This window comes from Glandiceps talaboti, chromosome 13 (genome assembly GCF_964340395.1).
Source record: "Glandiceps talaboti chromosome 13, keGlaTala1.1, whole genome shotgun sequence".
Taxonomy (NCBI): Eukaryota; Metazoa; Hemichordata; class Enteropneusta; family Spengelidae; genus Glandiceps; species Glandiceps talaboti.
This window is the reverse complement of record NC_135561.1, coordinates 24,151,683-24,178,975: the sequence shown is the minus strand read 5'-3', so window position 1 is coordinate 24,178,975 and position 27,293 is coordinate 24,151,683. Positions and strand designations below refer to the sequence as shown.

Sequence of the window (27,293 nt, the reverse complement as noted above, 5' to 3'; positions counted from 1 at the left end):
GTTGATATGAAATCCATAGGCTTATGATCACAATTATATATATATATGTGTGTGTGTGTGTGTTACAGTGTATACCAGTATAATATACACATGACGCACATACAGTTGCCATATTTTTACTTCCGTCCCACACAGTTTTCAAATTGTCTCACTCATTTTCTCCAAATGGGACATTGGCTCATGCAGCTCTGGAGCCAGGGTGATCCCTGTATGACATACATTTGTATATCCATTTTCATATTGATATGATCCCCCATACCCGACCAATCCTTTATTGTTGTAGGCATGTTCCATGTCCGACAGGCAGACACAACATATCTAAGTCTGTTTGATTTAGGTTCACAAGTGTTGTTGCGTGATCAGAGTAGTGCTAATTCCTTAAAACCCAATCATAGCGGGGACTATGTCATTCTCAATGGCTTGTTGTATTCTAGGCCAGTGTACACCATTGTTCAGTCTATATTGGAATGTCACTACTTAGTGTTTACACCAAGTTTGTTAGTCCCCGCGGACGAAGTCCGGAACGGGGACTTATGGATTGGGTTCCGTCTGTCCGTCCGTCCGTCCGTCCGTCCACAGCTGTTTCTTGGAGATGCCTGGACCGATTTTTTTCAAACTTGGTACAGGGGCAACATACTATGGCATACATATGCACGTCAATTTGTTTTATGATACGATCCAATATGGCCGCCTAGCAACCATTTTGTTTGCGAATTTTCCCTGTCTAGAGCCATATCTCAGACATGCTTTAACAGATCTCATTCAAAGTTGGTATTAGGACAGTGTTCTATGACATACATGTGCATATTCATTGTTGTCATGATACGATCCAATATGGCTGCCTGCCAGCCATTTTGTTTGTGAATTTTCCATGTCCAAAGCCATAACTCAGACATGCTTGAACAGATCTCATTCAAAGTTGGTATTAGGACAGTGTTCTATGACATACATGTGCATATCCATTTTCGTTGTGATACGATCCAATATGGCTGCCTGGCAGCCATTTTGTTTGCGATTTTTTCATGTCCAAAGCCATAATTCAGACATGCTTGAACAGATCTCATTTAAAGTTGGTATTAGGACAGTGTTCTATGACATACATGTGCATATCCATTTTCGTCGTGATATGATCCAATATGGCTGCCTGGCAGCCATTTTGTTTGTGAATTTTCCATGTCCAAAGCCATAACTCAGACTCCATTTTCATCGTGATATGATCCCCCATACCCAACCAATCCTTTATTGTTGGAGGCATATTCCATGTCCAACAAGCACACACAACATATCTAAGTCTGTTTGTTTTAGGTTCACAAATGTTGTTGCGTGATCAGAGTAGTGATAATTCCTTAAAGTGGCCATATGGATGAGAATTTGGTATTTATTTTGGATTTTTATTTCATAAAACAGCTTCACTATGTTTTTCTACTTGAAAAAATAATGCGAAATAACATATACCAAGTCCATGTTCACATCTCAATAAATGGCAAAACATTAAACAATGTGTAAAATGTTTGTTATTGTACGTACAATAACAAACTTTTTACACTTTGTGCATCTTTTTGCAATGTTTTGAGTTATGAACATGGACTTAGTATATGTTCTTTCGCATTATTTTTTCATGTAGAAAAACATAGTGAAGCTGTTTTATCAAATAAAAATCCAAAATAAATACCAAATTCTCATCCATATGGCCACTTTAAAACCCAATTATAGCGGGGACTATGTCATTCTCAATGACTTGTTTACAAATCACTTGCTACAGTTACATGGGTTAGTGTTTACCAAGTTTGTTTACAAATCACTTACTGTAGTTACATGGGCAATTTTATGAAAAGCAAACTGTACACTTTTTTTAGTCTTTTGTTATTGATTGATGTAGAAAAATGGACCATGTGTATGTTTCTTTTATTTCAAGTAGAAAAACATAGCAAAGTTTTTGTTAAACAAAAATCCAAAATAGAAACCCATTTCTCAATGGTCAGTCTGAGTCATAACTTTTCTTCACTCTGTTACAGAAAGGATAACTTTTGTAAATGCACCAGAAAAGCAATATGTTGTTGTTGGCAAAGATGGATTCATTGATTGTGCTGTTACGGGTAGTCCAACACCTACAGTGACATGGAAGTTTAACAACAATGATCTTCCTAATAACGGTAAGTTTGTGTTTTGAAAATTATTACTCAGTAGACAAATCATATCTGATTCACATCGCAATCACAAACAAAGCAACATTACTTAGTTTTATAAAGATTATTAGATGTCTGAATGATTACATGTCTCAACATACATATGCTATATGTATTATGCTGGTTATTTTTTTGGTTGCAGTTGACATCAGAACTGCCGACCCTCCTGCAGCACAATTTGGGTTGGCGGGTTAAAGTAGTTGGTTTGTCGGATCCACACCATTTGGGTTGGTGAGTTAAAGGTTGATTTGTCAGACCCACACCATTTGGGTTGGCAGGTTAAAAATTGGTTTGTCAGATCCACACCATTTGGGTTGGCGAGTTAAAGGTTGGTTTGTCCGACCCACACCATTTGGGTTGGCAGGTTAAAGGTTGGTTTGTCAGATCCACACCATTTGGGTTGGCGGGTTAAAGGTTGGCCGGTTAAAGGTTGGTTTGTCAGATCCACACCATTTGGGTTGGCGAGTTAAAGGTTGATTTATCAGATCCACACCATTTGGGTTGGCGAGTTAAAGGTTGGTTTGTCAGATCCACACCATTTGAATTAGCAGGTTAAAGGTTGGTTTGTCAGATCCACACCATTTGGGTTGCTGCGTTAAAAGTTGGTTTGTCAGATCCACACCATTTGGGTTGGCAGGTTAAAGGTTGATTTGTCAGATCTACACAATTGGGTTGGCAAGATAAATATAGAATGATTCGTCAGATCCACACCATTGGGTTGGCTTGTTAAAGGTTGGTTTGTCGGATCCACACCATTGGGTTGGCAGGTTAAAGGTTGGTTTGTCAGCTCCACACCATTGGGTTGGCAGGTTAAAGGGTGGTTTGTCAGATCCACACCATTGGGTTGGCAGGTTAAAGGTTGGTTTGTCAGATCCACACTATTGGGTTGGCAGGTTAAAGGTTGGTTTGTCAGATCCACACCATTTGGGTTGGCTGGTTAAAGGTTGGTTTGTCGGATCCACACCATTGGGTTGGCAGGTTAAAGGTTGGTTTGTCAGATCCACACCATTTGGGTTGCTCGGTTAAAAGTTGGTTTGTCAGATCCACACCATTTGGGTTGGCGAGTTAAAGGTTGGTTTGTCAGATCCACACCATTTGGGTTGGCAGGTTAAAGGTTGATTTGTCAGATCCACACCATTTGAATTAGAGGTTAAAGGTTGGTTTGTCAGATCCACACCATTTGGGTTGGCAGGTTGAAGGTTGATTTGTCAGATCCACACCATTTGGGTTGGCGGGTTAAAGGTTGGTTTGTCAGATCCACACCATTTGAGTTGGCTGGTTAAAGGTTGATTTATCAGATCCACACTATTGGGTTGGCAGGTTAAAGGTTGGTTTGTCAGATCCACACCATTTGGGTTGGCAGGTTAAAGGTTGATTTGTCAGATCCACACCATTTGAGTTGGCTGGTTAAAGGTTGATTTGTCAGATCCACACCATTGGGTTGGCAGGTTAAAGGTTGGTTTGTCAGATCCACACCATTGGGTTGGCAGGTTAAAGGTTGGTTTGTCAGATCCACACTATTGGGTTGGCAGGTTAAAGGTTGGTTTGTCAGATCCACACCATTTGGGTTGGCTGGTTAAAGGTTGGTTTGTCGGATCCACACCATTGGGTTGGCAGGTTAAAGGTTGGTTTGTCAGATCCACACCATTTGGGTTGCTCGGTTAAAAGTTGGTTTGTCAGATCCACACCATTTGGGTTGGCGAGTTAAAGGTTGGTTTGTCAGATCCACACCATTTGGGTTGGCAGGTTAAAGGTTGATTTGTCAGATCCACACCATTTGAATTAGAGGTTAAAGGTTGGTTTGTCAGATCCACACCATTTGGGTTGGCAGGTTGAAGGTTGGTTTGTCAGATCCACACCATTTGGGTTGGCGGGTTAAAGGTTGGTTTGTCAGATCCACACCATTTGAGTTGGCTGGTTAAAGGTTGATTTATCAGATCCACACTATTGGGTTGGCAGGTTAAAGGTTGGTTTGTCAGATCCACACCATTTGGGTTGGCAGGTTAAAGGTTGATTTGTCAGATCCACACCATTTGAGTTGGCTGGTTAAAGGTTGATTTGTCAGATCCACACCATTGGGTTGGCAGGTTAAAGGTTGGTTTGTCAGATCCACACTATTGGGTTGGCAGGTTAAAGGTTGGTTTGTCAGATCCACACCATTTGGGTTGGCTGGTTAAAGGTTGGTTTGTCGGATCCACACCATTGGGTTGGCAGGTTAAAGGTTGGTTTGTCAGATCCACACCATTTGGGTTGCTCAGTTAAAAGTTGGTTTGTCAGATCCACACCATTTGGGTTGGCGAGTTAAAGGTTGGTTTGTCAGATCCACACCATTTGGGTTGGCAGGTTAAAGGTTGGTTTGTCAGATCCACACCATTTGAGTTGGCTGGTTAAAGGTTGATTTATCAGATCCACACTATTGGGTTGGCAGGTTAAAGGTTGGTTTGTCAGATCCACACCATTTGGGTTGGCAGGTTAAAGGTTGATTTGTCAGATCCACACCATTTGAGTTGGCTGGTTAAAGGTTGATTTGTCAGATCCACACCATTGGGTTGGCAGGTTAAAGGTTGGTTTGTCAGATCCACACTATTGGGTTGGCAGGTTAAAGGTTGGTTTGTCAGATCCACACCATTTGGGTTGGCTGGTTAAAGGTTGGTTTGTCGGATCCACACCATTGGGTTGGCAGGTTAAAGGTTGGTTTGTCAGATCCACACCATTTGGGTTGCTTAGTTAAAAGTTGGTTTGTCAGATCCACACCATTTGGGTTGGCGAGTTAAAGGTTGGTTTGTCAGATCCACACCATTTGAGTTGGCAGGTTAAAGGTTGATTTGTCAGATCCACACCATTTGAATTAGAGGTTAAAGGTTGGTTTGTCAGATCCACACCATTTGAGTTGGCTGGTTAAAAGTTGATTTATCAGATCCACACTATTGGGTTGGCAGGTTAAAGGTTGGTTTGTCAGATCCACACCATTTGGGTTGGCAGGTTAAAGGTTGATTTGTCAGATCCACACCATTTGAGTTGGCTGGTTAAAGGTTGATTTGTCAGATCCACACCAATTGGGTTGGAGAGTTAAAGGAGCTGGTTTGTCAAATCCACACCATTTTAGTTGGTGGGTTGAAGGTTGATTTGTCAGATCCACACCATTTGGGGTGGCAGGTTAAATGTTTGGTTTGTCAGATCCACACCATTTGGGGTGGCAGGTTAAATGTTTGGTTTGTCAGATCCACACCATTTGGGTTGGTGGGTTGAAGGTTGATTTGTCAGATCCACACCATTTGGGTTGGCAGGTTAAATGTTTGGTTTGTCAGATCCACACCATTTGGGTTGGCAGGTTAAATGTTTGGTTTGTCAGATCCACACCATTTGGGGTGGCAGGTTAAATGTTTGGTTTGTCAGATCCACACCATTTGGGGTGGCAGGTTAAATGTTTGGTTTGTCAGATCTACACCATTTGGGGTGGCAGGTTAAATGTTTGGTTTGTCAGATCCACACCATTTGGGTTGGCAGGTTGAAGGTTGGTTTGTCAGATCCACACCATTTGGGGTGGCAGGTTAAATGTTGGTTTGTCAGATCCACACCATTTGGGTTGGAGAGTTAAAGGTTGATATCCAGTGGTTAAAGTCTTTAATGACACAGACAATGTACTAAAAAACAAAGCACATCTTGTGATATTGTATTACAGCAGTGAGAAGCAGTTCATTAATTTGGTGTTAAACATTATCTGCAGTAATAGTTTCAATGACATCATACAGTTAAACTATAGTTACAACTGACTAAATTATAGGAAAGAATGTACACAAAGCAGAAGCAATGAATTGGATCATGTTCATACTTACTATCATTTCATTCCATTACTCCATCCATCCAAGGTCGGTTTGACAGTAACTCTAGTAAAGATGGAATATTACCAGGTACAGTATAAATACAAACTGTCAATCAATATAGATATTAAAGTTTAAAGTTTATTTATTTTATTTTGTATATTGTATATAGCATGTATGAAAGCATGGTTTATGTGGTTTAATTTCAAACTATAACTCTTAACACAGTGATAGCCCTGCGTCAGCCTCATGTTAACACAGTGATAGCCCAGTGTCAGCCTCATGTTAACACAGTGATACCCCTGTGTCAGCCTCATTAGTCCCCGTGGACGAAGTCCGGAACGGGGACTTATGGACTGGGTTCCGTCTGTCCGTCCGTCCGTGCGTCGGTCTGTCCGTCCGTCCATCCGTCCGTCCGTCCGTCCGCAGCTGTTTCTTGGAGATGCCTGGACCGATTTTTTTCAAACTTGGTACAGGGGCAACATACTATGGCATACATATGCACGTCAATTTGTTTTATGATACGATCCAATATGGCCGCCTAGCAATCATTTTGTTTGCGAATTTTCCCTGTCTAAAGCCATAACTCAGACATGCTTTAACAGATCTCATTCAAAGTTGGTATTAGGACAGTGTTCTATGACATACATGTGCATATTCATTGTTGTCATGATACGATCCAATATGGCCGCCTAGCAGCCATTTTGTTTGTGAATTTTCATGTCCAAAGCCATAACTCAGACGTGTTTGAACAGATCTCATTCAAAGTTGGTATTAGGACAGTGTTCTATGACATGCACGTGCATATCCATTTTCATTGTGATACGATCCAATATGGCTGCCTGGTAGCCATTTTGTTTGTGAATTTTCATGTCCAAAGCCGTAACTCAGACATGCTTGAACAGATCTCAATCAAAGTTGGTATTCGGACAGTGTTCTATGACATACATGTGCATATCCATTTTCGTCGTGATACAATCCAATATGGCTGCCTGGCAGCCATTTTGTTTGTGAATTTTCCATGTCCAAAGCCATAACTCAGACATGCTTAAACAGATCTCATGCAAAGTTGGTATTGGGACAGTGTTCTATGACATACATGTGCATATCCATTTTCGTCGTGATACGATCCAATATGGCTGCCTGGCAGCCATTTTGTTTGTGAATTTTCCATGTCCAAAGCCATAACTCAGACTCCATTTTCATAGTGATATGATCCCCCATACCCAACCAATCCTTTATTGTTGGAGGCATATTCCATGTCCAACAAGCACACACAACATATCTAAATCTGTTTGTTTTAGGTTCACAAATGTTGTTGCGTGATCAGAGTAGTGATAATTCCTTAAAACCCAATTATAGTGGGGACTATGTCATTCTCAATGACTTGTTGTCGTAGGCATGTTCCATGTCCAACAAGCAGACACAACATATCTAAGTCTGTTTGATTTAGGTTCACAAGTGTTGTTGCGTGATCAGAGTAGTGATAATTCCTTAAAACCCAATCATAGCTGGACTATGTCATTCTCAATGACTTGTTGGGTGTTAGTGTCAGTCTGCAGTGGTGTTAGCACTGAGCTAGCCAGATTTTAACATTGGACTGGTGCAGGCATTAACTTTTCCAGTTGCCAACATATTGGTGAGGTGTTACTGCCAGCTTGGTGTTAGCACTGAGCTAGGCTGGTGTTAACGTAGGACTGGTGCAGGCATTAACCCTTCCAGTTGCTAACATATACTGGTGAGGTGTTAGTGTCAGCCTAGAGTTAGCACTGTGTTCCTTTTTTGGATTGTTACCATTGTACAACAGGCGTAGAATACTGAATTTAATGTTTTTGTATAAATGATTTAGTAGTATATATTATCGTTCTTACATCTTATCAAGGCTTGATTTCAATGCGCTAACTACAATTTTATGGAATCAGACTGTTTTTAGAGAGAGGCGAAGTCACATAAATATTAGTAAATACTCGCCTTTAATTAGGAGCATGAGATGTTTTAATAGAACTGTACAGAGTAATTCTTTGATTGATATTTTTTGCACTACGCCATGTTGTAAGACTTTACTGCATCAGATTATTTTAGATTAATGTGTTTTGACTTTTCAGTTGATGTGTTTAAGTGTTAATATTGTAATGTGATATGCGTTGTTTTTATTTTAGGTGTTTATTTTCTGTCCGTCTTCTGTTTCGAGTACACGTTTAGTTTGTGCATGTTGTGGTGTTTGTCTTGTACAATTTTAACCTGTAAATGGAGCCTGTAAATGGGAATCGTTCCGTAGGTCATCCATGGAAATAAATAAATATTTAAATAAATAAAAGCACTGAGTTAGCTTGGTGTTAAGATAGGGCTGATGTTGTATTAACCCTTCCAGTTACTAACACCATGGATACATCCATGCTAACACCATCTGTGGTGAGGTGTTAGTACAGTGCCAGTCTTATGTTAGTACTGAGCGAGCTTGGTGTTAACATAGGGCTGATGATGTAATCAAGTTGCTACCGCATGTTTGTGAGGTGTTAGTGCCAGTTTTGTGTTAATACTGAGCTAGCCCAATAACCAGCCTGATGCTAGCACTGAATTTTACCAGAAATACATGGTTGAATACATGTAGTTGGTCATTGGAACAATTAAAGCATCAGAAGTACTGCAATGTTTGTTTGATCTCCCAATGGGAAATTTACATCACCATCTTTTTTAGCTCCGCTGTCAGCGAAAGCTGAAAGCGTAGCTTTAGGTATAGGTGGGTATTGAGGTATAGAGAGTAGAGTGAATCATAGGTGTCCGTCAAACTTTTATATTTTTACTATCTACTCCGGAAGTGACAGTCGGAATTCTTCGATATTTGGTGTGCATGTTCCCTGGGGGGAGGCTATTCAGATTTGTTCATGCCAAGTTGATCTGTGCCATTTTCAATTTTTTATGATTTTTTGTCATAAAATGTCATTTTCATCAACTCCTTGAAAACCTCTTATTAGATTGCTTTGACATCTGGCGTGTTGATGCGCAGGGGGTAGCTTACTCAGATTTGTTAATTTCAAGTCAGCACATCCTCATTTTTATTTTTTATGATTTTTTTTTTGTAATTTGAAAAAAAAATGAATATGTTAATGAGCATAATGACCGACACCATATTGGAAATCAGTCGACGAGACTTTAAGTAAACTGCCACTTTTCAAAAGACACTATTTACGTCAAACAAGCAATGTAATATGTGCTATAGTCATAATTCTACGCATTGGGCGCCCCAATGACAAGCGTTTGTTCGAAACAGGGTTGTAAACTTCAAATCAGTCCGCAACATCCTCATTTGCATACTCTATCCTGATTCGACCAGAAGCTGAAGGTGACCTCATTTGACCGAGCGATTTTCCACAGCAAGTATCTTGAGTATCAACACAGGACGTTCTTGGTACTCACTAAAATCACACTTCAGACCCACTATAAAAGTGTGATGTTTTCAGATAACATGTAACTTGTGGTTAATTCTATATTGTCGTGCAATTTGGAATGACAGTGAACCAGAATTCAGACAACTTGCGTAAGGAAGGGCATGCCAGACATGCGGTTGAAGTTATGGCCGACAGTTCACATGTAAAGTTAAACGACATGAACGTGTCTTGCCTTTCCAAAATGCAAATATTTGGCAAGTAAAAATAGTTAAAATAATTACAACTTTAATTTGGCCTCAGACTTTGCATTATGTTTTGCGTATCTTTACCCGTTTTACATGTAAATCCGAAAAGGTTCTCTCTCATCATGTCATCAGTGTCAGTGATCATACCGCACCCGCGCGGGGCTGCTTTGAGTACGAGCGAAGTGAGGCATGTTGAGGTATTTTGTTGAGAATTATAAATATTGCGAAATGTCAAGTACAAGGTTTAAATACAATGGAATGATGAAAAAAATGGCAGAGTCTGCTGACAGGCGCCGGTCACAAGAAACACTGTGAATTAAAATATCAGACGATGTATGTATTAATCGCCGACAATCCACCCGTATGCACGAGGGACTAACCCGGAAGCAAGTCGTTGTCAGCCATACGTTACAGTGGTAACATCGTCCGAGAAATCGCTGCGTTCAGAGTGTCATTATTCACAGAATTGTTGTTTTCGAGTGAAAACCCGTCTTGAATTGTATAACTCTAACAAATGAAGACATGTCAAGTTATATTTTGAAAGTTGTATCGCTAGTTTGAGACGATTTTCTCACGTACTATAGTACTATCGAGGCTTACTTGGAAGTAGTAGGACCTTACTCCAGTTCATCGGGAAGTTTAGCCAGTCCGATAATTCTTTCTGGTTTAGTTTACAACACTTTTGATCAATCACGCAGATTTTGTTGTTGTGATGAAAAGAAATTTAAAAAAAGATCATTTCAACCATTTCGTTGTGTTTTCTTTGTGAAAGGTAACCGAACATGAACGAGTGTTACCACTGTAACGTATGGCTGAGAATGACTCTCTTCCGGGTACTTGAGATTGTCGCCGTACGGAAACTAAGATGGCGATTAATACATTTCTTCCCTATATATATCTACCACAACTAGTACAAGTTGAATGTTGTTGACTTTGTAAATTTGTTAGAAAATTGAAATTCAAATTGCCTCAAAATTATTTTAGATCCCTAGTTTATTTCATTCATCATTAAAATTTTCCAGGGTTACAGCTGTAAGACACTGGAATTATTTATAGCCAACCTCAAAATCCTCTTTTTTTCTTTTTCTTGTGTGCATTTCCCAGTCATTTTTTTCTGAGATTTTGTGCAATTTTTCATAACAGTAGATTTTTGTTATAAAATGGTGACTATGGTATAAAAGTACAATACATTACCAACTTCTGTGTAAAATGTGTTTTATAGTGAGACATCATATGAAACCACTAACCACTTTATTGCATCGCTAAAACAAAACTGCATAGTGAAGACCTGAACCACTTCTACATGTCACCAAAATAAAAAATTAAATAAAAAAAACAAACAGCGGAGCTATTCTGACCGATAGGTCGCTTGTTATAAATCATGTCTTCATTAAGTCACATATAAGCAAATTATTTGGGGTTTTTTGGTGGGTGGGGGGGGTGTCTTCTATGAAGTCTTGTTTTGTATACATTATGTAAAGGATATTTACTGACAAGAAAAAAAAAAGTTGTTGTTAATTAATATTTATTGAATGCTGGACTGAATACACCATGACATGACATGACATTCCTGGGTGGACTGAATGCACCATGACATGACATCCCTGGGTGGACTGAATGCACCATGACATGACATCCCTGGGTGGACTAAATGCACCATGACATGACATCCCTGGGTGGACTGAATGCACCATGACATGACATTCCTGGGTGGACTGAATGCACCATGACATGACATTCCTGGATGGACTGAATGCACCATGACATGACATTCCTGACTGGACTGAATACACCATGACATGACATCCCTGGGTGGACTGAATGCACCATGACATGACATGATATGCCTGGGTGGACTGAATGCACCATGACATGACATGCCTGGCTGGACTCAATGCACCATGACATGACATTCCTGGCTGGACTGAATGCATCATGACATGACATCCCTGGGTGGACTGAATGCATCATGACATGACATTCCTGGGTGGACTGAATGCATCATGACATGACATCCCTGGGTGGACTGAATGCATCATGACATGACATTCCTGGGTGGACTGAATGCATCATGACATGACATGACATCCCTGGGTGGACTGAATACACCATGACATGACATCCCTGGGTCTACTGAATGCATCATGACATGACATTCCTGGGTGGACTGAATACACCATGACATGACATTCCTGGGTGGACTGAATGCACCATGACATGACATGACATTCCTGGGTGGACTGAATGCACCATGACATGACATGACATCCCTGGCTGGACTCAATGCACCATGACATGACATTCCTGGGTGGACTGAATGCACCATGACATGACATCCCTGGGTGGACTGAATGCATCATGACATGACATTCCTGGGTGGACTCAATGCACCATGACATGACATCCCTGGGTGGACTGAATACACCATGACATGACATGCCTGGCTGGACTCAATGCACCATGACATGACTTGCCTGGGTGGACTGAATGCACCATGACATGACATTCCTGGGTGGACTGAATGCATCATGACATGACATTCCTGACTGGACTGAATGCATCATGACATGACATGCCTGGCTGGACTGAATGCATCATGACATGACATTCCTGGGTGGACTGAATACACCATGACATGACATGCCTGGCTGGACTGAATGCATCATGACATGACATTCCTGACTGGACTGAATGCATCATGACATGACATGCCTGGCTGGACTGAATGCATCATGACATGACATTCCTGGGTGGACTGAATACACCATGACATGACATTCCTGGGTGGACTGAATGCACCATGACATGACGTGGCATGCCTGACTGGACTGAATGCATAATGACATGACATGCCTGGCTGGACTGAATGCATCATGACATGACATCCCTGGGTGGACTGAATGCATCATGACATGACATTCCTGGGTGGACTGAATGCATCATGACATGACATCCCTGGGTGGACTGAATACACCATGACATGACATCCCTGGGTGGACTGAATGCATCATGACATGACATTCCTGGGTGGACTGAATGCACCATGACATGACATGCCTGGCTGGACTCAATGCACCATGACATGACTTGCCTGGGTGGACTGAATGCACCATGACATGACATTCTTGGGTGGACTGAATGCATCATGACATGGCATTCCTGACTGGACTGAATGCATCATGACATGACATGCCTGGCTGGACTGAATGCATCATGACATGACATTCCTGGGTGGACTGAATACACCATGACATGACATGCCTGGCTGGACTGAATGCATCATGACATGACATTCCTGACTGGACTGAATGCATCATGACATGACATGCCTGGCTGGACTGAATGCATCATGACATGACATTCCTGAGTGGACTGAATACACCATGACATGACATTCCTGGGTGGACTGAATGCACCATGACATGACGTGGCATGCCTGACTGGACTGAATGCATCATGACATGACATGCCTGGCTGGACTGAATGCACCATGATATTCCTGGGTGGACTGAATACACCATGACATGATATACCTGGATGGACTGAATGCACCATGACATGGCATTCCTGGGTGGACTGAATGCACCATGACATGACATGACATGCCTGGGTGGACTGAATGCACCATGACATGACATGATATGCCTGGGTGGACTGAATGCACCATGACATGACATGACATGCCTGGCTGGACTGAATGCACCATGACATGATATTCCTGGGTGGACTGAATACACCTTGACATGATATGCCTGGATGGATTGAATGCACCATGACATGACATGCCTGGCTGGACTGAATGCACCATGACATGACATTCCTGGGTGGCCTGAATGCATCATGACATGACATGACATGACATGACATGCCTGGGTGGACTGAATGCACCATGACATGGGTGGACTGAATGCACCATGACATGGGTGGACTGAATGCACCATGACATGACATGCCTGGGTGGACTGAATGCACCATGACATGATATTCCTGGGTGGACTGAATACACCATGACATGGCATGCCTGGGTGGACTGAATCCATCATGACATGATATACCTGGGTGGACTGAATGCATCATGACATGACATGCCTGGGTGGACTGAATGCACTATGACATGACATGCCTGGCTGGACTGAATGTACCATGACATGACATTCCTGGGTGGACTGAATGCATCATGACATGACATGACATGACATGACATGCCTGGGTGGACTGAATGCACCATGACATGGGTGGACTGAATGCACTATGACATGACATGCCTGGCTGGACTGAATGTACCATGACATGACATTCCTGGGTGGACTGAATGCATCATGACATGACATGACATGACATGACATGACATGACATGCCTGGGTGGACTGAATGCACTATGACATGACATGCCTGGCTGGACTGAATGCACCATGACATGACATGCCTGGGTGCCTTCAGTCCAGCCTCATTGGTGTGTATTAACTTTAACTTACAAAAAAAAAGAATTGTTTCTGGTCAGAACAGCTTGTCTAAAATGGTGCAACGACACAATTTTTTTAAAAAAATTATTGTCAACGAACATGTCACTCAGTCTACTATTTATGACAGTTACTGTCCTTTTTACCTCCCGTAAGAGTACAGGAGGTAATGAAAGGGGGATGTCTGTCTGTGTGTCTGTCATGCGTCCGTGTGTGTGTGTGTGTGTGTGTGTGTGTGTGTGTGTGTGTGTGTGTGCGCGCGCGCGCGCGCGCGCGTGTGTCTCTGTCTGTCTGTGTCACCATTTGCTTAAAAATGGGTGGTTCAATTATAATGAAATTTAGTACCTATAATGTTTGGGGTTATGGCTAGACCTGATTAGCCTTTGAGCGAGATCTGTTCATGTTAATTAGGGAAATTTGCATATCAATGAAATCACCTAATTAAGCAATATCTTCAGACTGCATACTTCAATTTCAATATCATTTAGTATATTCGTTAAACATAAGAACATACATTTGTCCTATAAAATTTCTTGATGTACCTTAAAGTGTTAATGAATGATTTGCATAATTAATAATTTTTGGTAATGAGGCTATATCTTAAGAATACATACTTCAATTTCAATATAATTCAGTACACACATTAACAATAACTATCGCATATGTCCTGTAAAGCTTGTTGATGTACCTTTTAGTGTTAATGAATAATTTGCATAATTAATGATTCTTGGTAATTGGGCTATATCTTATGACTTACGACAATACAATTCAGTACATACATTAACCATAACAGAGTGTGTATGTCCTATAAAAGTTGTTGATTTCGCTTAAAGATTTAGTGAATTATTTGCATAATTAATTATTTTCGGTAATTAGGCTATATCTTAAGACTGCATACTTCAATTTCAATATAATTTACTTCATACATTAAACATAACAATATTTATATGCCCTATAAAGTTGTTGATGTATCTTACAGTGTTAATAAATAATTTGCATGATTAATGATTTTCGGTAATTAAGATATATCATAAGAATGCATACTTGAATTTCAATATCATTTAGTACATACGTTAACCATAACAAAGCGGATATGTCCTATAAAATTTGTTGATATAGCTTACAGTTTTCATGAAATATTTTCATGATTAATGATTTTAGGTAACTAGGCTGTATCTTAAAAATACAAGCTTCAAATTTTGTATAAAATGGTACATATATCAACCATAATAATATTGACTGGTTTCAGCACCTGTCCTGTGAAGTTTGTTGCTACAACATTTACCTTTAATGTGTATTTTGAATAATGACCGATATTCGGTAATTAAGCAGTATCATGCACTCTTCAAATTCTGTATAATTTGGTGCATACATTAACCTAAGAAAGCACACTTGTCCAAAAACAGCCTGTTCCCATAGTTTTTTTAGTTTAATGAGTTATTTGCATAATTAGTGATTCCCCAAAGTTACGGGAGGTATTCAGTTTAAATCTGGTTATTTAGTACTTCATGGAGCCAGTGTTTATGTGGAGCAGATGCTATTTGCTTGTTCATAATTGGCCATGCAGTTGGCCTTACTGAAGTAGGGAGGGTTATTTTTGCGGTTTCCCATGGATCTGCAGACTGCATTGGCTGGACAACCACAAAAAAACAAGAGAAACACAAGGGTATTTATGGAAGTGATGCGCGCACTGACGAGAAACAATTCTTCTTCTTTTTTTGGCCTTATGTGGCAGTGCACAGATTCTATAGTTGTACATGTTATATAACATATTGCAATATTTAATGGTAAATGTAATTTTCCAGAAATTTACACTTTTTATCAAGGAAACAGTTTGATGTATATACAAATGAAATGAAAATTTATAATGAATTTCCAGGGTTTATAAATTTTTCTTTTCTCCAGTGTATATTTTGCTCGGAATGTTTTGAGGGCAGCAGTATTCAACAAACTATTTGCTTTGGTCAATTCTAATAACATTCAGTTATATCCCTATCTATATATTACGAAGAACAGTTTATCCTTATAGTTGACTTAATTTTTTAATATAATGCATAGCTTATATTTGCTACCTTTGTCTTTAGAATTGCCAGCTAACAGTTAGTTCCTTGTTTGATGGAAAGATTTGCGTTATACACTTTCAGAACGGTATGTACCAACTCAACAGTATGGTCTAGGTATTCAGGATGTAACATTGGCTGATGAAGGAACTTACACATGTCGTGCTAGACAGCCAACTCTGGGAAACACCAAGAAAGTGGATATTACATTGGATGTGCAAGGTATATGGCAACTATATTTATGTAATACTAAAGTAATTTCACCGTGGTAGATTGCTCAAGTGGGTGATAGTGGTGCTTCTGTCTTGTGGATATATAATCATCCTGCAATGATGATAGTGCAAATACGTATAGTGTAAATACTTGAAATACGTCAAAATAAAAACTAGAAGATCATAGAGAATGATAAAAATAAACACTTGAGAAAAAGTCTGCTATCAGAACACTACCGTACTATATGAATGTATAATAACATCAATGTCCTGTAAATATTTATAGCTGACATGTTGCAACTTTAGGAACTGGTCAGTTTCTGTGGCCGGGGGGTCACCAGTTTTTGAAATTGGGGGGGGGGGGGGGGGGGGGGGGGGGGGGTTGGTCATGCTGTTTTGAAAATTGTGGGGGGGGGGGGGTCATTGTGTTTTGGATTGTGATGGAAGAAGAAAATCCTTTTCTACAATGGCATATAGCCTTGTCTGAACTGACAGGTACATGTATCATTTATTATTGTCCCTGTTTCTTAACACCAATTCTTTAATATTACTTCATGTAAGAGTTCTAACATCCCTGTACATATACATGAATTATCTAGCTACCACACTAGTTACAGAACAAGTCATGTAAATGCTTGGCTGTTTCACAATTAATGCTTCACTTATTGCTCTTTGGGGCAAAAAATGAACTTGAAGGTTTCCTAATGGTAATCTTCAGAGATAGTTTATAAAAGAAGTTAATCTAAATTGTTCTGCTCTTCAGTATGAAGAATAGATGCACTTTCTATTTTGGACACTACATCTTATTGACACTACAAATCACCACATCTCATCAGATTCCAGTTTCTATTATACACTAGGTATGGCCACCTAAAGTTCTCTAACATACCAGTGACTTTACTAAAATACATGCAATATTAATGCCACTGTACTATTTATTAGAATACACATAACAAAACCGTGGGAAGTTGTTAATAGTACAAAACATAAAAGGAAACAAAACTAATAAACTATCCAAAAGAAGCATTACATAACATGATAAGACTAATGAACTACAAAAGCTATTCAGTGAAAAGAAAGAGAAAAATAATGTCTAGTAATTAGACAGATTTACGGAGATGTATATTTGATTATGTATTACAATTATTTTGTTAGATGGTCTCTTTGTATATTGCTTAATTTGATATATTTGCCAAGTGTAATAATTAGATTTGTGTTGTTCATTGTTTCTTTAAATTTTTGTTCTTCTGGTAAGTTTTTAAAATTTTCAATATATATATCAACTTCATTAAATACAGGTCGGTCTTGCCTATGTAAATCATAAATGGGACATTGTACAACAAAGTGTTTTTCGTCTTCTATTCTATTTTACATAATCTACTTTTTGCTGGTATAAATTTGTTGTAACGGCTTTTTTCAATTTGAAGCTTGTGGTCGCTTAGTCTAAATTTACTGATTATTAGTCCCACCGGACGAAGTCTGGGACGGGGACTTATGGATTGAGTTCCGTCTGTCCGTCCGTCCGTCCGCAGCCGTTTCTTGGAGATGCCTGGACCGATTTTTTTCAAACTTGGTACAGGGGCACCATACAATGGCATACATATGCACTTCAATTTGTTTCATGATACAATCCAATATGGCCGCCTAGCAGCCATTTTGTTTGCAAATTTTCCCTGTCTAAAGCCATAACTCAGACATGCTTGAACAGATCTCATTCAAAGTTGGTATTAGGACAGTGTTCTATGACATACATGTGCATATTCATTGTTGTCATGATACGATCCAATATGGCTGCCTAGCAGCCATTTTGTTTGTGAATTTTCCATGTCCAAAGCCATAACTCAGACATGCTTGAACAGATCTCATTCAAAGTTGGTATTGGGACAGTGTTCTATGACATACATGTGCATATTCATTGTTGTTGTGATACGATCCAATATGGCCGCCTGGCAGCCATTTTGTTTGCGATTTTTCTATGTCCAAAGCCATAGCTCAGACATGCTTGAACAGATCTCATTCAAAGTTGGTATTGGGACAGTGTTCTATAACATACATGTGCATATCCATTTTCGTCGTGATACGATCCCCCATACCCAACCCATCCTTTATTGTTGTAGGCATGTTCCATGTCCAACAAGCAGACACAACATATCTAAGTCTGTTTGATTTAGGTTCACAGGTGTTTTTGCGTGATCAGAGTAGTGATAATTCCTTAAAAAAACAATCATAGCGGGGACTATGTCATTCTCAATGACTTGTTTCCATTGTTTTGTCTACCTGAACAATTACTGTGTCATGCCAGTCACATGTCCAAAGTGGATGGACACAACAAAGTACAGTCAGCACTTCACGCTCCCAGGTCAAATAACTTCCACAACGTAAGACATGTCTATCCATCAAAACCTCAAACAAAAATGGCTGGAGACAGTACGCAATACACCACAGTACGGCCGGCTTCAGTGAACACGGGCCGTGCTTTGAAAGAAGATGAAACCACTTCATGTCACTGTGTGGATGATAACGAACGCAGTAAAAAATGAAATAAGTGCATGTACACATAGCTTTCAAGAGGGATGGTTATCCAACAAAACGTTCTGCTCTAACGAATTTCTGGGTCTACTTTCGCAAAGATTTTGAATGGTCATAGATCGAATGTACTGTTACAATATATACTACATCTGAACAACTTGAGAGAATATTGTGAGGAACTCTTGAAGCCATTCTCATCCGATTCGGAAATAGTAGATAATTTTCGTTTCGATTAGATTGTCTGCGGGAGCTGTTTTCCACCCATTGAATAGTTATGTCAACAAAGGACACTGATAACAGCCTTCAAGACAGCAAGGCATTTGAAAACCATTCTATCATGTAACAACTTGGACTATCTTGTTTCCACATATGACACTGTACTATGTGAACTTCTCGATAAACACGCAACCATGAAAACAAAATGGATCAGTTAGGATGGATTAATGATGAAATCAAACTAACTAGAGGGCTACGAAGACAAGCAGAGAGGAAGTGGAGAAAAAACCAAACTGCCACAAGCAGACTTATTTTCAAACAGTTAAGAAACAGAATGACAAATAAACTAGACAAAGCATGTGTTGAATATTATTCAACTAAAATATCTGAATGTCATGGCGACCAGAGAAAGCTCTACATTATAGTGAATTCCTTAATCAAGCCGGAAAACGAAACTCCACTTCCTGATCATTCCATGAAGACTGAGCTCACAAACAGATTCAATCAGTATTTTATCGACGAAGTGTCAAAAATCAGGGATGAATTGGACACGAAGGCAGGAAAGTCGTCTTCAGCATTACATGTAATGGACTCTCATCCAACAAGGAGTGTAAACAACAAGTTAGAAGGATTTACACCTGTGACATGTGACGAAGTATGAAGATACATTCTGAAATCTCCTTCAAAGCCGTGTGTTAGTTTTCCAATTTCTACTTGGTTACTAAAAGAATGTCTGAATGCCCTGATTCCAATTATCCCTTCCATGATCAACAGTTCACTACGTAATGGAGTATTCTCAGACACATGGAAAGATGCAATTGTCTCTCCACTCATGAAAAAGTGAGATGCCAGAACTAATGTATCCAATTATAGAGTTTCGTTTCAAAATTAGTTGAACCGTATAGTAGTTGCTCAATTATCAAATCATATGCAAACCAATGCTCCTTTACCTATCGATCAATCTGCATACAGACAATTTCACAGTACTGAAACTGTTCTTTGTAAAGTTACATCTGACAGTATATGGACCGTCAACACGTGGCATTGTTGGTGTTACTTGACCTCAGTGCAGCCTTCGACACAATTGATCACAGTATGTTGCTACGGACAATGGAGAATGACTTTGGATTGAATGGTACATCTCTAAGTTGGCTTACTTCATATCTAGCCAATAGATCTCAACGAGTTTCAGTTTCTGGAAGTTCATCTGATAGTGCTGGTCTCAAGTTTGGTGTTCCACAGGGATCCTGCCTTGGACCAGTGCTTTTTACAGCTTACGCTAGTTCTTTATTTAATGCAATTAATAATCATATATGATCACTTCCTATGGGTACAATGATGATACGCAGCTACTAAAAGTGTTCACACCTCGGACAGATAGTCAAACTAATATTGTAAATTCTTTAGAGAAATGTATTACTGATATTCAAACTTGGATGTTGAAGTATAGATTGAAACTAAATGAAAGTAAAACAGAGGTAATATACTCTTTGGAACCAGGCAACAACTTGCCAAGATCAGTTTTGACCATGTCACAGTTGGAAATACTAGGATCAAAATAATGACCAAGTCCGCAATCTGGGAGGCTGGTTAGATTCAAATCTTTCTATGGTTTTTCATGTTAACCAAGTCTGTAAGAAAGTGAATCATAACTTATACCATCTCCGTCGTATTCGTAAATATTTGAATCAGAAAGCTTGTGAAGTATTGGTCCATTCTCTAGTCAGTTCTCATCTTGATTATGCAAACTGCATATTGTATGGAATGCCACAATATTTGTTTGACAGGTTGGAGCGAGTACAAAATAATGCTGCACGTGTTGTAAAAGGTTTGAGAAAGTATGATAGAATAACACAATCTCTTATTGAGCTTCACTGGTTGCCTGTCAAGGCAAGAGTTGATTAGTAATTTTACTAGTTTTTAAGGCTTTGAATGGTAAATCACCTTTGTATATCCAAGATTTGTTTACACGTACCAACAATTCTATCCAAGGACCACTCTATTGTATCACTCTATCCCAGGACCACTCTATTGTATCACTCTATCCTAGGACTACTCTATTGTATCACTCTATCTAAGGACCACTCTATTGTATCACTCTATCCCAGGACCACTCTATTGTATCACTCTATCCCAAGACCACTCTATTGTATCACTCTATCCCAGGACCACTCTATTGTGTCACTCTATCCCAGGACCACTTTATCATATCACTCTATCTAAGGATCACTCTATTGTATTACTTTATCCCAAGACCACTATATTGTATCACTCTATCCCAGGACCACTCTATTGTATCACTCTATCCAAGGACCACTCTATTGTATCACTCTATCTAAGGACCACTCTATTGTATCACTCTATCCCAGGACTACTCTATTGTATCACTCTATCTAAGGACCACTCTATTGTATCACTCTATCCCAGGACCACTCTATTGTATCACTCTATCCAAGGACCACTCTATTGTATCACTCTATCCCAGGACCACTCTATTGTATCACTCTATCCCAAGACGACTCTATTGTATCACTCTATCTAAGGACCACTCTATTGTATCACTCTATCCAAGGACCACTCTATCATATCACTCTATCTAAGGACCACGCTATTGTATCACTCTATCCCAGGACCACTCTATTGTATCACTCTATCCCAGGACCACTCTATTGTATCACTCTATCTAAGGACCACTCTATTGTATCACTCTATCCCAGGACCACTCTATTGTATCACTCTATCCCAGGACCACTCTATCATATCACTCTATCTAAGGACCACTCTATTGTATCACTCTATCCAAAGACCACTCTATTGTTTCACTCTATCCCAGGACCACTCTATTGTATCACTCTATCTAAGGACCACTCTATCATATCACTCTATCCAAAGACCACTCTATTGTATCACTCTATCCAAGGACCACTCTATCATATCACTCTATCCAAGGACCACTCTTTTGTAGCACTCTATCCCAGGACCACTCTATTGTGTCACTCTATCCCAGGACCACTCTATCATATCACTCTATCTAAGGATCACTCTATTGTATTACTCTATCCCAAGACCACTATATTGTATCACTCTATCCCAGGACCACTCTATTGTATCACTCTATCTAAGGACCACTCTATTGTATCACTCTATCCCAAGACCACTATATTGTATCACTCTATCTAAGGACCACTCTATTGTATCACTCTATCCCAGGACCACTCTATTGTATCACTCTATCCAAAGACCACTCTATTGTATCACTCTATCCCAGGACCACTCTATTGTATCACTCTATCCAAGGACCACTCTATCATATCACTCTATCTAAGGACCACGCTATTGTATCACTCTATCTAAGGACCACTACATTGTACCACTCTATCCCAAGACTACTCTATTGTATCACTCTATCCTAGGACTACTCTATTGTATCACTCTATCCCATTACCACACTATTGTATCACTCTATCCCAGGACCACTCTATTGTATCACTCTATCCAAGGACCACTCTATTGTATCACTCTATCCAAGGACTACTCTATTGTATCACTCTATCCCAGGACCACTCTATTGTATCACTCTATCCCAGGACCACTCTATTGTATCACTCTATCCCAGGACCACTCTATTGTATCACTCTATCCCAGGACCACTCTATTGTATCACTCTATCCCAGGACCACTCTATTGTATCACTCTATCCCAGGACCACTCTATTGTATCACTCTATCCCAAGACCACTATATTGTATCACTCTATCCCAAGACCACTATATTGTATCACTCTATCCCAGGACCACTCTATTGTATCACTCTATATAAGGACCACTCTATTGTATCACTCTATCCCAGGATCACTCTATCATATCACTCTATCCCAGGACCACTCTATTGTATCACTCTATCTAAGGACCACTCTATTGTATCACTCTATCTAAGGACTACTCTATCGTGTCACTCTATCCCAGGACCACTCTTTTGTATCACTCTATCCCAGGACCACTCTATTGTATCACTCTATCCCAGGACCACTCTATTGTGTCACTCTATCTAAGGACCACTCTATTGTATCACTCTATCCAAGGACCACTCTATTGTATCACTCTATCTAAGGACCACTCTATTGTATCACTCTATCTAAGGACCACTCTATCATATCACTCTATTCTATCACTCTATCCCAGGACCACTCAATCATATCACTATCTAAGGACAACTCTATTGTATCACTCTATCTAAGGACCACTCTATTGTATCACTCTATCCCAGGACCACTCTTTTGTAGCACTCTATCCCAGGACCACTCTATTGTATCACTCTATCTAAGGACCACTCTATTGTGTCACTCTATCTAAGGACCACTCTATTGCATCACTCTATCCAAGGACCACTCTATTGTATCACTCTATCTAATGACCACTCTATTGTATCACTCTATCTAAGGACCACTCTATCATATCACTCTATTCTATCACTCTATCCCAGGACCACTCAATCATATCACTATCTAAGGACAACTCTATTGTATCACTCTATCTAAGGACCACTCTATTGTATCACTCTATCCCAGGACCACTCTTTTGTAGCACTCTATCCCAGGACCACTCTATTGTATCACTCTATCCCAAGACCACTCTATTGTATCACTCTATCCCAAGACCACTATATTGTATCACTCTATCTAAGGACCACTCTATTGTATCACTCTATCCCAGGACCACTCTATTGTATCACTCTATCCCAGGACCACTCTATTGTATCACTCTATCCCAAGACCACTCTATTGTATCACTCTATCCCAAGACCACTATATTGTATCACTCTATCTAAGGACCACTCTATTGTATCACTCTATCCAAGGACCACTCTATTGTATCACTCTATCTAAGGACCACTATATTGTATCACTCTATCCCAGGACCACTGTATTGTTTCACTCTATCTAAGGACCACTCTATTGTATCACTCTATCTAAGGACCACGCTATTGTATCACTCTATCTAAGGACCACTACATTGTACCACTCTATCCCAAGACTACTGTATTGTATCACTCTATCCTAGGACTACTCTATTGTATCACTCTATCCCAGGACCACACTATTGTATCACTCTATCCCAGGACCACTCTATTGTATCACTCTATCCAAGGACCACTCTATTGTATCACTCTATCCAAGGACTACTCTATTGTATCACTCTATCCCAGGACCACTCTATTGTATCACTCTATCCCAGGACCACTCTATTGTATCACTCTATCCCAGGACCACTCTATTGTATCACTCTATCCCAAGACCACTCTATTGTATCACTCTATCCCAGGACCACTCTATTGTATCACTCTATCCCAGGACCACTCTATTGTATCACTCTATCCCAAGACCACTATATTGTATCACTCTATCCGAGGACCACTCTATTGTATCACTCTATCCCAAGACCACTATATTGTATCACTCTATCCCAGGACCACTCTATTGTATCACTCTATATAAGGACCACTCTATTGTATCACTCTATCCCAGGACCACTCTATCATATCACTCTATCTAAGGACCACTCTATTGTATCACTCTATCTAAGGACTACTCTATCGTGTCACTCTATCCCAGGACCACTCTTTTGTATCACTCTATCCCAAGACCATTCTATTGTATCACTCTATCCCAGGACCACTCTATTGTATCACTCTATCTAAGGACCACTCTATTGTATCACTCTATCCAAGGACCACTCTATTGTATCACTCTATCCCAGGACCACTCTATTGTATCACTCTATCCCAAGACCACTCTATTGTATCACTCTATCTAAGGACCACTCTATTGTATCACTCTATCCAAGGACCACTCTATCATATCACTCTATCTAAGGACCACGCTATTGTATCACTCTATCCCAGGACCACTCTATTGTATCACTCTATCCCAGGACCACTCTATTGTATCACTCTATCTAAGGACCACTCTATTGTATCACTCTATCCCAGGACCACTCTATTGTATCACTCTATCCCAGGACCACTCTATCATATCACTCTATCTAAGGACCACTCTATTGTATCACTCTATCCAAGGACCACTCTATTGTTTCACTCTATCCCAGGACCACTCTATTGTATCACTCTATCCCAGCACCATTCTATTGTATCACTCTATCCAAGGACCACTCTATTGTATCACTCTATCCCAGGACCACTCTTTTGTAGCACTCTATCCCAGGACCACTCTATTGTGTCACTCTATCCCAGGACCACTCTATCATATCACTCTATCTAAGAATCACTCTATTGTATTACTCTATCCCAAGACCACTATATTGTATCACTCTATCCCAGGACCACTCTATTGTATCACTCTATCTAAGGACCACTCTATTGTGTCACTCTATCCCAGGACCACTCTATCATATCACTCTATCTAAGGATCACTCTATTGTATTACTCTATCCCAAGACCACTATATTGTATCACTCTATCCCAGGACCACTCTATTGTATCACTCTATCTAAGGACCATTCTATTGTATCACTCTATCCCAAGACCACTATATTGTATCACTCTATCTAAGGACCACTCTATTGTATCACTCTATCCCAGGACCACTCTATTGTATCACTCTATATAAGGACCACTCTATTGTATCACTCTATCCCAGGACCACTCTATCATATCACTCTATCCCAGGACCACTCTATTGTATCACTCTATCTAAGGACCACTCTATTGTATCACTCTATCTAAGGACTACTCTATCGTGTCACTCTATCCCAGGACCACTCTTTTGTATCACTCTATCCCAAGACCACTCTATTGTATCACTCTATCCAAGGACCACTCTATTGTATCACTCTATCTAATGACCACTCTATTGTGTCACTCTATCTAAGGACCACTCTATTGTATCACTCTATCCAAGGACCACTCTATAGTATCACTCTATCTAAGGACCACTCTATTGTATCACTCTATCTAAGGACCACTCTATCATATCACTCTATTCTATCACTCTATCCCAGGACCACTCAATCATATCACTATCTAAGGACAACTCTATTGTATCACTCTATCTAAGGACCACTCTATTGTATCACTCTATCCCAGGACCGCTCTTTTGTAGCACTCTATCCCAGGACCACTCTATTGTATCACTCTATCTAAGGACCACTCTATTGTATCACTCTATCCAAGGACCACTCTATTGTATCACTCTATCTAAGGCCCACTCTATTGTATCACTCTATCTAAGGACCACTCTATCATATCACTCTATTCTATCACTCTATCCCAGGACCACTCAATCATATCACTATCTAAGGACAACTCTATTGTATCACTCTATCTAAGGACCACTCTATTGTATCACTCTATCCCAGGACCACTCTTTTGTAGCACTCTATCCCAGGACCACTCTATTGTATCACTCTATCCCAAGACCACTCTATTGTATCACTCTATCCCAAGACCACTATATTGTATCACTCTATCTAAGGACCACTCTATTGTATCACTCTATCCCAGGACCACTCTATTGTATCACTCTATCCCAGGACCACTCTATTGTATCACTCTATCCCAAGACCACTCTATTGTATCACTCTATCTAAGGACCACTCTATTGTATCACTCTATCTAAGGACCACTCTATCATATCACTCTATTCTATCAGTCTATCCCAGGACCACTCAATCATATCACTATCTAAGGACAACTCTATTGTATCACTCTATCTAAGGACCACTCTATTGTATCACTCTATCCCAGGACCACTCTTTTGAAGCACTCTATCCCAGGACCACTCTATTGTATCACTCTATCCCAAGACCACTCTATTGTATCACTCTATCCCAAGACCACTATATTATATCACTCTATCCAAGGACCACTCTATTGTGTCACTCTATCCAAGGACTACTCTATTGTATCACTCTATCCCAGGACCACTCTATTGTATCACTCTATCCCAGGACCACTCTATTGTATCACTCTATCCCAGGACCACTCTATTGTATCACTCTATCCCAGGACCACTCTATTGTATCACTCTATCCCAGGACCACTCTATTGTATCACTCTATCCCAGGACCACTCTATTGTATCACTCTATCCCAGGACCACTATATTGTATCACTCTATCCGAGGACCACTCTATTGTATCACTCTATCCCAAGACCACTAT

General features: G+C 40.0%; 1 protein-coding gene across 1 annotated transcript in view; it reads left to right on the top strand.

The window, feature by feature from the left end:
* LOC144444995 (neural cell adhesion molecule 2-like) overlaps nt 1–27,293 on the top strand; it is a 136,534-nt gene that overhangs the window by 8,073 nt on the left and 101,168 nt on the right. Inside the window, exons 3-4 of the mRNA XM_078134546.1 lie at nt 2,020–2,153; nt 16,246–16,383. Of these exons, the coding sequence (XP_077990672.1) occupies nt 2,020–2,153; nt 16,246–16,383 (272 nt within the window). The remainder of the gene's footprint in view (nt 1–2,019; nt 2,154–16,245; nt 16,384–27,293) is intronic.